The 16,768-nt window shown below is 35.4% G+C and overlaps 1 protein-coding gene across 12 annotated transcripts in view; it reads right to left on the bottom strand.

Annotated features, from left to right (window-relative positions):
* Window positions 1-16,768, bottom strand: part of VPS13A (vacuolar protein sorting 13 homolog A) — a 245,159-nt gene that overhangs the window by 65,308 nt on the left and 163,083 nt on the right. For 9 of the 12 annotated variants that reach the window (XR_010136525.1, XR_008509734.2, XR_008509735.2 and 6 more), the window contains exons 47-53: window positions 14,543-14,623; window positions 12,400-12,682; window positions 10,030-10,425; window positions 9,660-9,764; window positions 9,392-9,538; window positions 5,659-5,787; window positions 4,800-4,933 (exon numbers count right to left, since the gene is read on the bottom strand). Coding sequence is in view for 6 of the 12 variants with exons in the window: in XM_054520069.2 (XP_054376044.2) it covers window positions 4,800-4,933; window positions 5,659-5,787; window positions 9,392-9,538; window positions 9,660-9,764; window positions 10,030-10,425; window positions 12,400-12,682; window positions 14,543-14,623 (1,275 nt within the window). In the remaining 6 variants the exon portion in view is untranslated. The remainder of the gene's footprint in view (window positions 1-4,799; window positions 4,934-5,658; window positions 5,788-9,391; window positions 9,539-9,659; window positions 9,765-10,029; window positions 10,426-12,399; window positions 12,683-14,542; window positions 14,624-16,768) is intronic. The other 3 variants (XM_024252431.3, XM_024252433.3, XM_054520072.2) reach the window with 1 other exon arrangement.

Genomic DNA, 16,768 nt, shown 5'->3' with positions numbered 1-16,768 from the left:
GGGCTGGGCACGGTGGTTCATGCCTGTAATCCCAGCACTTTGGGAGGTCGAGGCAGGTGGATCACCTGAGGTCAGCAGTTTGAGACCAGCCTGGCCAACATGGCGAAACTCTGTCTCTACTATAAATACGAAAATTAGCTGGGCATAGTGGCGCGCACCTGTAATCCCAGCTACTCAGGAGGCTGAGGCAGTAGAATCGCTTGAACCTGGGAGGCAGAGGTTTCAGTGAGCTGAGATCACGCCTCTGCGCTCCAGCCTGGGCAAAACAACAAAATTCCATCTCAAAAAACAAATAAACAACAACAAAAAAAAGATAAACTGATTCTAAAATTATAAAAGTTGAAATAAAAATTCTGAACAATTAAGTATTTATTTAATTGTAGAGCATCTAAATGATAGAATATCATGCATTCAGTAAAAATCATGCTTTGCGGGGACACAAAGAAGGAACAACTGACATCGGGAACCTACTTGAGGGTGGAGAGTAAAAGGCGGGTGAGAATCGAAAAACTACCTATTGGGTATCATGCTTATTACCTGGGTAACGAAACAATCTGTATACCAAAACCCCGTGACATGCAATTTACCCATGTAACAAACCTGCACATGTATCCCCTGAACCTATAATAAAAGTTAGAAAGAAAAAAAAATTGTGCTTTGAAGCAAATTTATATGTTCACAATAGCTGTCAAATGTGAGAGATACATAAGGAAGGAAGAAAGGGAGGGAGGGAGAGAACAAAGGAGGGAGGAAAGGAAAGGAAAAGCAATGAACCAAATGTTGACAGTATTTGGATTACAGGGATTATTGTCCTCTTTCACATTTTTTCTGTAGTATTTTTTAAAACAGTAATTTAACAACTATTACTTTTATATGCAGGAAATAACATCCATATTTTTTAAAAAGCCAAGAGAAGCAAATGTGGAGGAGAAAACAAAATCATAGTCTTCATTTTTCCATGAAAAAAAAATCAAATGTAAATGTGTTGATTAGCAAATAAATTTGGTTTAAAAATATTTAAAAATGCTTTTATTTCATACAAATTTTAATCTGTTTAATTCACTGCAGAGTATTCCTTATGCAAAAATGTACTGGACTACCAGGGACAGGCAATGAAAATTCCAAGAAAAGGGAAACTAACCATAGTCCTCAGACTATTCACTATCTGTGTGTACATGTCTCAAACTCACAAGAAAGTAACACAATGTGACGAACGCTGCAATCTACATATGTAAAGGTGCTATCAAAAACTGGGGTACATAGATTAAGGTGGCAAGGGAAGGGATCACATAGAATGGCATTTTTCTTTCTTTTTTTTTTTTTAAATTTAAGTTCCAGAATACACGTGCAGAACGTGCAGGCTTGTTACATAGGTAAATGTATTCCATGGTGGTTTGCTGCACCTACCAACCTACACCTAAGTATTAAGCCCCACATGCATTAGCTATTTATCCTGATGTTCTCCCTCCCACCGTGCCCCCAACAGGCCCCAGTGTGTGTTGTTCTCCTCCCTGTGTCCATGTGTTCTCATTGTTCAGCTCCCACTTATAAGCGGGGACATGTGGTGTTTGGTTTTCTGTTCTTGTTGCTGAGGATAATGGCTTCTAGCTCCATCCATGTCCTTGCAAAGGAAGGATCTCGTTCCTTTTTACGGCTGCATAGTATCCATGGTGTATATGTAACACATTTTCTTCATCCAGTCTATCGTTGATGGGCATTTGGGTTGATTCCATGTCTTTGCTATTGTGAATAGTGCTGCAGTGAACATGCCTGTGCATCTTTCTTTATAAGAGAATGATTTCTATTCCTTTGAGTACATACCCAGTAAGGGAACTGCTGGGTCAAATGGTATTTCGGGTTCTAGGTCTTTGAGGAATCACCACACTGTCTTCCACAATGGTTGAACTAATTAACACTTCCAGCAACAGTGTAAAAGTGTTCTTATTTCTCCACAGCCTTGCCATCATCTGTTGTTTCTTGATTTTTTAATAATTACAGAATGGCATTTTTCTAGCTGAAAGAAACACCTATTCAGGTAAAAATACATGGAAAGACCCAGAGCATTCTGGAAAAAAAAACTTCACTTTGTATAGGGTAAGATTTAGGCCACAGAAAGACAAATGTTTAGAAAGGCAGCCTAGAAGTATATTTTTAAAGAAATGGGTAAAAAAAGAAAAACTCTAACAAGAGAGATATGATTATATTTCTTATTTTAGAAAACTCATTCTAGTGGAAAATGGGAGATTTACTAAAGATAAGATTAGATATATAGAGACAGATAAAAAATCTACTCAAATTTAGTTGGGCATGGTGGCACATGCCTCTAAACCCAGCTACTTGGGAGGCTGAGGCATGAGAATCACTTGAGCCTGGAAGGTGGAGGCTGCAGTGAGCCTGGATCGCACCACTGCACTCCAGCCTGGGCAATAGATTGAGACACTGTCTCAGAACAAAACAAAAAACAAAAATCTACTCAAATAAAACAAAACAAAACAAAACAACACATAAAAATCTACTCAAATAGATAAGAAATGGAGGGTTACTGAACTAGGATAATGACAGGGGAGATTACATAAGAAGGGAATATTTATTTAAAAGTTTAAATTTAACAAATGGAAACACATCTCATGCTCATGGATGGGTAGATTCAATATTATGAAAATGACCATACTGCCATAAGCAATCTACAGATTCAATGCAATTCCCATAAAAATACCATCATCATTCTTCACAGAACTAGAACAAAAATCCTGAAATTTATATGGAACTATAAAAGGATCCCTCATAGCCAAAGCAATACGAAGCAAAAAGAACAAACCTGGGGGCATCACATTATCCTACTTCAAAGTACACTACAATGCCTATAGTCACCAAAACAGCATGGTACTGGTATAAAAATAGGCATGTAGACCAACGGAACAGAATAGAGAAACCAGAAATAAAGCCAAATACTTACAGCCAATTATCTTCAACAAAACAAACAAAAATATGAAGTAGGGAAAGGACACCTTATGCTAGTGAAGGGACTAGATGTGAAGAGACCAGTCTGGTCAGGGCCTAAGATAGAGTTGACTTAATAGTTTACAGACAAGGCTCGTTCTTCATTCTTGTTCTTTTAGCTCTTTTGTTTCCAGATTCTTTTGTCCAGTCTTCTTTCTGGTACCTTGACTATCTCCTACTCAAATGGTACTGGGATCGTGGGCAAGCCACATGTAGAAGAATAAAATTGGATTCTCATCTCTCACCTTATATAAAAATCAACTCAAGATGGATCAAAGACTTAAATGTAGGACCTGAAACCATAAAAATTCTAGACGATAATACTGGAAAAACTCTTCTAGACATTGGCTTTGGCAAAGAGTTCATGACCAAGAACCCAAAAGCAAATGCAACAAAATAAAAATAGACGGGACTTAATTAAACTAAAAAGCTACTGCATAGCAAAAGAAATAATCAGCAGAGTAAAGAGACAACCCACAGAATGGGAGAAAATATTTGCAAACTATGCATCCGACAAAGGACTAATATCCAGAATCTATAAGGATCTCAAACAAATCAGCAAGAAAACAAAAACAAAAACAATAATCCCATCAAAAGTGGGCTAAGGACATGAATAGACAATTCTCAAAAGAAGATATACAAGTGGCCAACAAACATACAAAAAAAAGCTCAGCATCACTAATTATGAGGGAAATGCAAATTAAAACCACAATGAGATACCACCTTACTCCTGCAAGAATGATCATAATTTAAATTAAAAAAAAGATGTTAACATGGATGTGGTGAAAAGGGAACACTTTCATACTGCTGGTGGGAATGTAAACTAGTACAAACACTATGAAAAACAGTATGGAGATTCCTTAAAGAACTAAAAGCAGAACTACCATTTGACCCAGCAATCCCAGTACTGGGTATCTTCTCAAAGGAAGAGAAGTCATTATATGAAAAAGACACTTGCACACACGTTTAGAAACAACTTATTATTTTTATAATATGGATAATTTAAAAAACAGGCATTCCTCTTTCTTAACATCTTAAATAGATGAGAGAATGCTACCCCAAACGAGTTTTAGGTATTTGCTAGTCCAGCCCTGTGGTCCCTACTCAATGTCTGTTTGATTTTAATCAACGATTAGAAGTTGTACAGTTAGCAGTGGAAGGAAAGTGGAAGTGCAATGATAAATATGTCCTTGTTGAAAAGTAACAGGTGAAAACAAAGAAAGAAAGGAAATAAAATAAATTCAAGACAGCCTGGAACTACTAAGTAGAGGATTAGAAAGTTGCATAACTTGCAGTGACACTAAGAAGATATCACAGCAAATAAAAACGAATAATGTTGAAGAGTAGTCCTAAACCATGAAGATTCAATTATAGCCTTTAAGGAAGCAGTCCTTTCCCCCAGACAGCTCAACAAGAGGGTACCTATTGTTTGAAAAAAGAATCTGAAATTTTACATATTTACACTATATTAAACATATGAAAAAATTCAAAAATAGACAAAATTCAGAGACCCCTAACAAACTCTGACAGACTCCTCATCAGAGTCAACAATGAACAAGCTTTTGCCACACTTGCTTCAGCTCTTCCATTTTTCTTGCTTTGAAGCATTTCAAAATAAATTGTAGACATCAAGTCAGTTTTACCCCTACATGCTTCAAGTACATTTTTTAATGGAACACTGTTTTACATAGCTACAATGCTATTATCAGTGTTCATATTCTTAAGAAATTATCAAAAAAACCGTGCCTCATCATCTAGACTTACACCATCAAGAGTTACTGTATTTGTGATAATCTTACCTTTGATTGTATTGAACAAGTTCATTCTTTGTGTGATTTATTAAGAGGAATGTAGCTGCTCCATCATGATAATCTAAAAATGTAATAACTGTAGAATGCTCGGCCAAATTCACTTCTGCTATAATACCTCCAAGCTAGAAGAAAGAAAAAGAAAACATTTTAATGTAATCATTTTCCCAAGAATGTTAACTAATAACATTTAAGAACAGACTATTCATAACTTGATAATTTAATTTTGGGGATGACTGAGAAAACAATTCAGAATTTTGCACTGCATTTCTGGAAATCTATAATCTCAATCACTGTATTACAGATAGGTGACATTCCAGATGTGGTATATTCTAGTATTCCAGGCATTCCAACTAACTTTTTTTTTTTTTTCTTGAGACGGAGTCTCGCTCTGTTGCCTAGGCTGGAGTGCAGTGGCGTGATCTTGGCTCCACTGCAAACTCCACCTCCCGGGTTCACGCCATTCTCCTGCCTCAGCCTCCCGAGTAGCTGGGACTACAGGCACCCGCCACCATGCCCGGCTAATTTTTTCTATTTTTTTAGTAGAGACAGGGTTTCACCGTGTTAGCCAGGATGGTCTCAATCTCCTGACCTCGTGATCTGCCTGCCTCGGCCTCCCAAAGTGCTGGTGTTACAGGCGTGAGCCACCGCGCCCGGCCCCAACTTTTTATTTAACAATTAAATTATCTTAGATCCCTGTTTCCTTTTACAAAAAGAAATGTTTGTTCATTTTTGGGGAAAGGGGAAAAATCAACAGAAGTAATTATTTGATACAAAAAATAAATAAAATACCAGTCAGTATATTTTAGCTTTCCTAATGACATATGCAAAAAAGAAAAAAAAAACTTACCTCGTTATCTAGACGCAAGAGAATACAATTTTCTTGCTTGTTAAAATATATCCTTTTGGGAGGATCTTCACTCCTTTCGACTTGAATAAGAAGTTTACTAGAAGCATACTCAGGCCAAAAGGGGATACACTAAAATGTACATTATATATGTTTATAAAAATAAACAGATTTCACCATAAATACATAAATCATCTTAATATTCCCATCAGAGTAGACTTAAACTATAAAAAAACCTGTTTTAACACTGCTCTAGTTATTGGGTTGTTTAAACAGTTGTAAACTTTCAACTTGAAGACGGACTGTCACTTGTCAGCACTATGCATTCAAGAAGCAGTGGATAGCAAATTGAAGAGCTATGGTAAGTGAACTGCTGGCGAGAAAAGAGACTTTAATGTGGTCATGATCTTACAGAGAAAGGTTGAAAAATCAGCAAGAAACCTGAGCTGAGAACTGGGACACAGATGATAAGGTTTAAAACAAGTGTACATTCAGTTACTAAAAATCAAAATCAGGTACGAACATTATTTGGAAATTAGGCAGAAAACAAAGTACGCAAAAATAACAAGTCAGAACAAGTATTGAATCTAGCATCTGGTTGTCAAATAAGGGTAAAAAAGTAAAAGTAGTATTCAAAGTTCAGAGTAGGAAAGAAGCTCAGAATTTTACGAAATAAATTCAACATGAGTGATCCGGAAACCAAACTAAAAGAATAGGAGATAGTCAAGGTACTAGAAAGAAGACTGGACAAAAGAATCTGGAAACAGAGCTAAAAGAACAAGAAGGAAGAACCAGCCTTGTCTGTAAGCTATTAAGTCAACTCCATCTTAGGCCCTGACCAGACTGATCCCTTCATATATTTCAATGAGACTGCTCATGTGTGATACCTGATCATCATCACATGACTTGAGGACAATGAAGCAGAACTTGGTTGTTAGAGCTAAGTGTCTTAGCTTGTTAAAGACAGTTTTATTCAACCATAAAATGGAATTAACGGAACTAGATAAGAGACATGCTTAGGAATATAACCTGACTTTGTGCACAGCCAGGGCACTACAGTCTTAAGGATTCAAGCAACCCTGTCCCAAAGCTTTTATCCATGTCTGTATTCCTAGCCCAGGCACTTCATTTGGAGGCTCTTTATGAGAGCTTTTTGGCAGGGGCCTTCCTTGGGAGCCCCTGCAGGACCTCTTTATCAGGGGGAAAGGGAGCGCCTGAGCTGAGAACTGGGACACAGATGATCAGTTTAAAACAAGGGTATAGTCACTTCACAAAAAGTGAAGATACTTTTTGTCTACTCTCAGTGCTCAGCACATTTCCATTCCTAGCTCCTCCGCTTTGTCCTACTCCATCCCCCAGGTCCATAAAACTGCCGGACACTTTGTTCAAGGTTTCCTAGACAGTGAGACAATCCCCACGTCTGTGCTGATCCACCTAACCCTTGTCCAGTGCCATTCCAGCACAGGTGGTAATTGTGCTTTCTCAGATTTAGCCTCCTGCTTACACAGGTTGAGTATCCCCTATTCGAGATGCTTGGTACCAGAAGTGTTTCAGATTCTGGACTTCTTTTGGATTTTGGAATATTTGCATATATATAATGAGATATCTTGGGGATGGTATCTAACTCTAAACATAAAATTCATTTATGTTTCACATACACCTTATACACATAGCCCAAAAGTAATTTTATACAATATTTAAATAATTTTGTGCATGAAACAAAATTTGTACATATTGGACCATCAGAAAGAGAATGTGTTACTATCTCAACCACCCATGTTGACAATCTGTGGTTGTGTGGCATCACCATCATTCCTGACTCTCAATTTGTGTTACCAATAAACAATCATTTTCTTACACTTATTCACACATAAGTACTTAACAGTAAAAACAAAAAAAAGACAGTTAAGAAAGTGAAAAACATGAAGTGTCAGGTATAGAATTTTTCACTTGTGGCATCATGGGGGCACTTGAAAAGTTCTGGATTTTAGAATATTTCGAATTGTGGAGCATTTTTGATTTCGTGTTTTCAGATTAAGGATGCTCAATCTGTACTATCACAGTAAGTGATTAAACGTTTGACTGTTACCTTCATTGTGGCTTGTCTTAATCAGCTATTCCGACACCTGGCAGCTCAGCTCTCTCCTCAGCTGAGCTCTCGACAATTGCTAACTTTCTCATTTCCTCAAAGTCATTGTTCAAATGTCACTCCAATGAGTCCCATCCTAACTACCTTACATAAAATCAGAGACCACCCCTGGCTCTCGAACTCTCAATGTCCCTTATCCTACATCAGACTTTCCCACATTAGACTTGTCACTTTGAAACATACTATATACTAATTGATTATGGTATTATTAATGTTTCCCCTTATACCCACTAAAATGTAAACTACATAAAGATGGGCTTTAACTATTATATTGCAAGTCACATAAAAAATAAACAATATTTGTTGAAAGAATGAATATACTTGAAAAAAGGTGAAATTTCTGGGAATAAGAACTATAATTATTCAAATACTCAGTTGAAGACTTAAATAGTAGTTCAGACACAGCAAAAGTAAAAAAAAAAAAAAAAAAATGGAAAGATGTCCATGTAGAACTTACCCAGAATGAAGCAAAGAGAGTTGGAAAATATAAAAGAGCTATTAAGAGACATGGAGGATAGAGTATGAATGTCCAACATGTCTGATTTAAAGGCTTAGATGGAAAAAAAATGGAAGAATGGAGGAGAGGCAATATTTAAAGAGACAATAGTAGCAAATTTTACAGAAAGCATGAAATACATTAATCCACAGATCTAGGAGTAAAGCACCTCAAGAAGGGTAAATAAAAAGTAAACCACATATAGACATATAGCAGCGTGACTGCAGAACATCAAAGACAAAGAGAAGAAAGACTGTGAAGGCAGCCAGAGAGATTTTTCTTTCTTTCTTTTTTCCTTTTTTTTTTTGCAATTGCAAGATTTAATACAGTGAAAACAGAGCTCCCATAAAATGGGAGGGGACCCAAAGGGGGTTGCCGTTGCCCCCTGGAACACCTGGGTTTATATCCCGATCATTGTCCCTCCTGCCAGAGATTTTTCTGGAGACACTGATGGTATTTACCTTCAAAACCAGCCCTAAAGGAAATTCTAAAGAATATACTTCAAGAATAATCCCAACAAGGATGGTTTTGTATGCAAAAAGGAATAATGAATAGAAACAGCAAAAACTTCTCTAATCCTAACTTTTAGAATAAAAGTTCTTCAAAAATAAAATATTCCATCAACCTCTGTCAGTCATTCAGAAAACTCTTATTCAAAGGTATAATGATGGCACAAAATCAAAATTTCACTTCTAAGTTACTACTCTCCTCAAATAACTTGAAGAAGAGTCTGGCTTACCCTACTCTCTGAAAGCATTCCTAATAGCTTCCTAGAGAGAATAAGTAATTTCCTTCTCTTTGATGCATTTATATCTTATCTAGTCTTTGGCTGCTGTATTTAACCAAAGTGGTTAGTAATTGTTAAACGTCTACCTCCCTTAACAAGCTGGGCATTCCTAGTTATCTAATTACTAAAAATTGAACCTTCCCATCTATCTAGAGCCGGGCACAAATATTCAATAAAGATTCAGGAAACTAAAACAAAATTGGAGTAAGGGGAGAGTTAAAACATTACATGGTGACTTTAGGTATCTAACTTCAAGGAGAAAATACAATCCAAAGAGGTATATTTTTGAAATTCATCTACCCACCTGCTCCAAATCAAGAGAGAGCCATTTATCATTTCCTTCTTCAGCCACTGATATATGGTATTTGCTTTTGTTTTTAATCATATAAAAAGGGGTAAATGTCACAATTCTAGTAATGTTAAAACTGCTCAGGTCTATAGTGACACCAACCTAAGAAAAAAAAAATAACAGCTCAAAAACTGTTATGTATAACATCCTTATAAAATTTAATTAAGTAGTTAATAGAAACATCTAAAATAAAAGTTTCTTGATAAGCACAGAATGCACTCACTTGATAGTCCATTTTCAGGCCTTTACATTTAACAGCTCCATGACTACCAACAGTATCAATTGAAAACTGATTGGACAACTCACTATCGGTTACCATAAGTTGAACCTAGGAAAAAATATTCCAAATACATAACAATTTAGGTACCTTTAAAAATTCCTGCTTAAACTGATAAATTACTTTTTAGCATAAACAAAATGTTATATTGTTAATGCACTAAACCTTTATAATATTAAATTCTAATCTTTCTGGCCTCAAATATTTAACAAGTTATTTCTATCCAAGTTTCATAATATTTATTACTCAGAACTTTAAAAACTAAAAAATGACAAGTAGCTAAAGACAAGGGAAAAACAGAAAAAACATCGCATACCTTATTGTTATTAAAAAAGTGATTTGGCTGAAAAGAAAAGAGAACTGGCTTTTTATAATTAGGTGGATGCTTTCGATGAATTCCGTCTGCTTTGTACTGTAACATGCGGCCAGTTTTATTGACCATCCAATAAGGACTATGAAATGCCACAACTGTCTGACCAGTATTATAAGTCATATGGACAGCAATATCTAAATCAGTCTTTTCCATTTCTGTAACACAAGTAAAACTGACAAAACTAATGTCTTGCTGATTAGGCTTTATGTGGTATTCACTTTTCCAATCGTGATTGAGATAGTCAAGTAATTTTAAATGTAGCTTGGCTTTATCCAACTGTGCAGTACAAATCTGGGCTGAATGTCCTTCACTTAGAGTAAAAACTGAATTTTCAATTCCCTGTAAAAAAAAAAAAAAAACAACAAAATTTAAAATGTTGCAGAATAATATGCCTCAAAATTCTATTTATGTATTCCAAATGCTGCAAAAAATGCTTTTGAAATACCTATCAGAACAAGTCAGAAGACTTACATTCAAGTTCTAACTTTGTCAACTGTGTAAACCTCTACACGGTATTTAATCTGAGATTTGAGCTACTGTATTTGTAAAATGGTCTAAATGACTTACTTCAAAGGACAAACTGTGAAGATTAAATAACATAATGGGAAACTCCCCTGGAAATTATAAACATAAAACACTATAATTGGTAAAACAACAACAAAAAGACAATCTTAACCACTAGTGATTTTTATTTTGAAAACAACAAAACAATGTAAAATGTGGGCAAAAACTGATGGTAATCCAAAATAAGTAATCCCTACTACCTCCACAATCCCTCATCACCCATTTCCAATCACTGTTTATATTATTACGTCGTATGTATCTCTCCAAACTGCTCATTTCCCTTGACCCTCCCTTCTATTATCTTAGTTCATGTCACTATATGATCTCTCAGTTTAAGAGTCCCCTAACTGCTCTTGTCCTCTCTAGTCCCTTCCCCATACCATGGCTCAATTATCTTTCTAAAAACTGATCATACCCTTTGGAAACTGGCAGACAGAATGTGATCACTAACAGCATCCAATTAAAAGTTCTATGAGAATAGAAATATAAATTGACAGTACATCTGACTATCTCACCAGTTTTTCCAGCATCTCTATCCTATTCTTTTCCTATTATTATAATATAGGAATCTCTTCATCTCATGATTTTAAATTAATTAAAGCAAAAGTAAGGAGTTCTTGATTCTTTACAAGTTAAATAATATTCCACAAAATAACAATGGTGGTGGTAGTGCTAGAGTGATAAATAAATGGCAACCCTGTGTCTGTGAGGCACTGTACCAAATCCTTTACATACACAATCTAATTTGATTTTCCCCATGTCTTAACCAAGCAAATTTTATTATTATTCTCATTTTATAGACTACAACAAAAGATTTAGAAAAGCAATAAAGCCTGCTTAAGAACATACAGCCAGCAAATGACAGAGCTAGGATGCAATTTCAAATCTACCTGACAGCAAAGTACAAATTCTTAACCACTATGATAATTTGTTACTCAATATGGAAATACTCATTTAAAACCATAAATATGTTAACTTTTTCCTCCAAAAGAGACATGTATCAAAAAAGTGTAAACGGCTGGGTGTACTGGCTCATGCCTGTAATTCCAGCACTTTGGGAGGCTGAAGTGGGAGGATCACTTGAGCCCAAGAGTTCGAGACAAGCCATAGTGAGTCCCTGTCCCTACAAAATTAAAAATTAAAAAAAATTATCCAGGCATGGCATGCACCTGTAGTCCCAGCTACTCGGGGGGCTGAGGTGGAAGGATCACTTGAGCCTAGAAGTTTGAGACTACAGTGAGCTATGATCGCATCATTGCACTCCAGTCTGAGCAACAGAGAGAAACCTAGTCTCAAAAAACTTTTTTTAAAAAGCAAATGGTAATTCTAAAAGTAAAATAAACCTACAATGGATGACAATGAAGAACTACTTTCTTTCATTTGATAAGCATCGCAAATGAAATATTTACATAAAATCTTAAGATGTATGGATTCCTATAACAACAGGAAGAAACCACACAGAGTATGTAAGAAAAAAAGCCACTTCACAAAGTATACAATCTTTTAAGAAAATCAGCACTAAAAGAACACAACATAATGTAGCATTTTTTTTGTCACTGAAGTCTAGTTCTTAAATGTTATTTCAATAATAATTCTCATACTTGTTGCAAAAGAATATCTGCGTTACCTATTCTTTACTAGTATTCTAATTTTTATTAGATCTTTAAAATAGTTTTTATTGCTCTTAATCTTAAAAAACTGAAACTACAAAATCAAAAACAGGAAGGCACTAAAACAATTTGCCGATACCTCTATATAATAAGCAATTTTGTAAGGAAGAAGATTTTGGAGCAGGATAGGTGGCCACAAATGCATTATGTATGGTAAATCCCAACCATCTTCTGAATACACTGATAGAGATGTTAAATTATCTTTTTCTGGAACAATATTAATGAGAAATGATTCCTTAGAAGGGTTTTTAGATCTACATTTCTTCTTTAGAAGAGCACCATCATTTTTTATAATCTCTTCAAAGTCAATTCCTTCACACATTTGATAGTTCTCATCTTCTGGCTTCAGAAAAATGAATGATCTGCATGAGATTAAATGATACAGTTTAAAATGCTTTAAAGGAAAACATATTAAACTATATAATTACAGCTTTAGAATAACAAACTTACCTCCTTTCATAATATTGTAATACATTTTTATATTTTCATATACTTTTTAAGATATAAGTAAGATAGATAAGGCCGCACGCAGTGGCTCATGCCTGTAATCCCAGCACTTTGGGAGGATGAGACGGGCATATCACGAGGTCAGGAGATTGAGACCATCCTGGCTAAGATGGTGAAACCCCGTCTCTACTAAAAATACAAAAAAATTAGCCGGGCATGGTGGTGGGCGCCTGTAGTCCCACCCACTCAGGAGGCTGAGGCAGGAGAATGGAGAGAACCCGGGAGGCACAGCTTACAGTGAGCCGAGATTGCGCCACTGCACTCCAGCCTGGGTGACAGAGCGAGATTCTGTCTCAAAAAAAAAAAAAAAAAAAGATAGATAAATAGATATCATCTTAACTTTCTGGAAGCTCATCAAGTTGTTTGACTTTTAAGAGGAGAATATTTTTCTTACAAACTTACTATCTTAAAAGTACACTTATAAGATAAATGGTTTCATATAAAAATACATAAATCGTATCAGTTATATATGCAAAGCAAACCACATAGAATCATCTGTGACTTGTACATATAACTGAAAGAATTTGGCTTTTCTGGATATGTGGGCCTAAAAGGAAATAAATGCCATGACTGAATTCATAAACTAAAAAAAATTACTATTAAAAAAAAATCGCAAGCTTTCCAACATTAATCAAATGAAAGTTTTCAATCGATATTTAACGTTATTAAAACATAGTCCATAGTGCGGAACAGTGCTGCTTTTTTTTTTTTTTAACATCAGTATGATATTTTACTTTATTATTTTTCTTTCTGCTTTAGCATTTTTGTTTTTGTTTTAATTATACCTTAGGTTCTGGGATACATGTGCAGAACGTGCAGGTTTGTTACAGAGGTATACACATGCCATAGTGGTTTGCTGCAGCCATCAATCGATCATCTACATTAGGTATTTCTCCTAATGCTCTCCTTGCCCTAGCGCCTCACCCCGCAACAGGCCCCAGTGAGTGATGTTCCCCTCCCTGTGTCCATGTGTTCTCCTTGTTCAACTCCCACTTATGAGTGAGAACATGTGGTGTTTGGTTTTTTGTTCCTGTGTTAATTTGCTGAGAATGATGGTTTCCAGCTTCACCCATGTCCCTGCAAAGGACATGAACTCATTCTTTTTCATGGCTGCATAGTATTTCATGCTGTATATGTGCCACATTTCCTTTATCCAGTCTATCATTGATGGGCATTTGGGTTGGTTCCAAGTCTTTGCTATTGTGAACAGTGCTGCAATAAACATATGTGTCTATCTGTCTTTATAGTACAATGATTTATTATAGTTCTTTGGGTATATACCCAGTAATGGGATTGCTGGGTCAAATGGTATTTCTGGTTCTAGATCCTTGAGGAATCACCACATTGTCTTCCACAATGTTTGAACTAATTTACACTCCCACCAAAAGTGTAAAAGCGTTCCTACTTCTCCACATCCTCTCCAGCATCTGTTGTGTCCTGACTTTTTAATGATTGCCATTCTAAGTGGTGTGAGATGGTATCTTGTTGTTGTTTTGATTTGCATTTCTCTAATGACCAGTAATGATGAGCTTTTTTTCATACATTTGTTGGCCGCATAAATGTCTTCTTTTGAGAAGTGTCTATTCATATCCTTCACCCACTTTTTGATGGGTTGTTTTTTTCTTGTAAATTTTTTCAGTTCTTTGTAGATTCTGCATATTAGTCCTTTGTCAGATGGATAGATTGCAAAAATTTCTCCCCATTCTGTAGGTTACCTGTTCCCTCTGACGATAGTTTCTTTTGCTGTGCAGAAGCTCTTTAGTTTAATTAGATCCCATTTGTCAATTCTGGCTTTTCTTGCCATTGCAGAAGAGTGGTTTTAAGAAAATGGTGACAAAATTATTGGTTGTCACATGGTTAATCTTTACATTTGAATATTACATTGTTTACATTTCAGCAATATTTTATACTTAATAATTTTTGAACCCACACTGTAGCCAAGAATAAACATTTCATAAATATTTTTATATTTGTAAAACTAATTAGCTATAGTTATGACACGAAACTGTCCTTTATAAATGAACAACAGTCAAAACTATCTTCAACCCTGATTATTTTCCTAAGCTCTACTCCTAAAATGTCAAATATCTATGATGTATTTCTGTAATAATTTCTGATGGCACCTTAAATTTGCTAGACTGAACACTGAACCCACTCTACCCACTTTTCTGCATGTCCTTTTTCAGTGACTTCCAGCTACTGGCACCCTGGACTGCGAGAGATATTAGACTTCCTTCTTCCCTGACTGAAGCATATAAATTATTTGTCAAAACAGTTAAGAGATATAGCCTATTCTACTTCTACATTCCTTTTATAATTTTCATTCTATTTTCCACTCTTACTTCTAATACTTAAAGATAAAACCTTAATTTTTTCCAAATTAAACTAATCTTAATACACTTACCCAGTTTATCAAAACATTTATTGGACCTATTATCTACCAACAACAAGGCAAAATTGAAAACAAACAAACGAGTAAGATCATAATCAGGTGGGAAATGTTAAAATGTTAAAAGATAACTACTGCGTTGTGATAGGTACCAAAAAACATATGTTTAGAGTAGACTGAGGGCAGAGTGGTTGGCTGTTTCTAGACAGACTGCAAGGTGTTTGCCAAGTGACAATTTTCCCAAAAAGGGTGTTCTGAAGAGAAAATCTGAGTAAGAGAAATATAAAAGGTCAAAGGAAAGTTCAAGGAATGAATGAAGAAAACAGGAAAGAAAGATAATCAATGACAGGAGGTTTTAAATGAGAAGATATAGTAGTGTGAATGGTCTTGAAACAGAACATCAAATTATCTGAGACAAGAAGAAAAAAATAGATCAAACTAACAGATGGAGATAAAATTTATAAAAATGGAGCAAGAAAATGAGGGAGCAACCATCTAACTGTGAACTTACATTATCTTTCAAATTTTATCTTCCAACATGCACTCTACATTCCAGTGAATTCCCAACTATTCCTTATAACACTACGCTTTCATGCTTCCTTATCTTTGTTTATGCACGCCTTCCTCTTAGATAGCCTTTTCCATCTAATCTCCATATTACTATATTACATATGTTACTGTACTTCATGTATCTTGCCCAGGAGTCAGTCATTAATCCCTTTTATGTTTTCCATAGTTTTTGGCAACTCTAACACTTTCTATAACTCTCTATAACCCACTGTTTCCTACTTTATACATTTATGTAATATATCTATCTTTTGATGGCAATAGCCACATGCAATTCATCTTGGTATTGAGTGTCTCACCCACAGAAAACCTTAATAAATATTTGTTAAATGAATAAAAGAATCAGGATATTTAAATTCTATTTAAATATTTTAATAAAATATAAATTGTCTTCCTGTGTTTATCTGCATCTGTATTTATCTGTATCATTAACCTAAGAATAGAAATAGAATAGAGAAAGACAGCCATTTGTTAATTAAGACCTCACATCTTAAATATAAGATGTGAAGTACTAGATTAAAAGAATACCTAGTACACTGAATCTAGTACACTGTACTAGTGTACTAGTAAAAGAATCTAGTACACTGAAGTACTAGATTAAAAGAATACCTAGGTTATGAGTTCGAGACCAGCCTGACCAAAATGGAGAAACCCTGTCTCTGCTAAAAATATAAAATTAGCTGCGCATGGTGGCATATGCCTGTAATCCCAGCTACTTAGGAGGCTGAGGCAGGATACTCAGTCGAACCTGGGAGCTGAGATCCCGCCATTGCGCTCCAGCCTGGGCAACAAGAGCAAAACTCCATCTCAAAAAAAAAAAAAAAAAGAAAAAAGAATGCCTAATGAGAAATCCAAGCCGGTTAGTCACTAATAATTCTACTTAAGATGAAGTACTTAGTCAGTAACAATTCTCATTAAGATGAATTAATCACTACTAATTCTCATTAAGATGGATTAACTATCATGTAACAAATTAATATTCAGC

This window comes from Pongo abelii, chromosome 13, assembly GCF_028885655.2.
Source record: "Pongo abelii isolate AG06213 chromosome 13, NHGRI_mPonAbe1-v2.0_pri, whole genome shotgun sequence".
Classification (NCBI taxonomy): domain Eukaryota; kingdom Metazoa; phylum Chordata; class Mammalia; order Primates; family Hominidae; genus Pongo; species Pongo abelii.
Note: the sequence above shows the minus strand (reverse complement) of the source record. Positions and strands in the feature narration are given on the sequence as shown.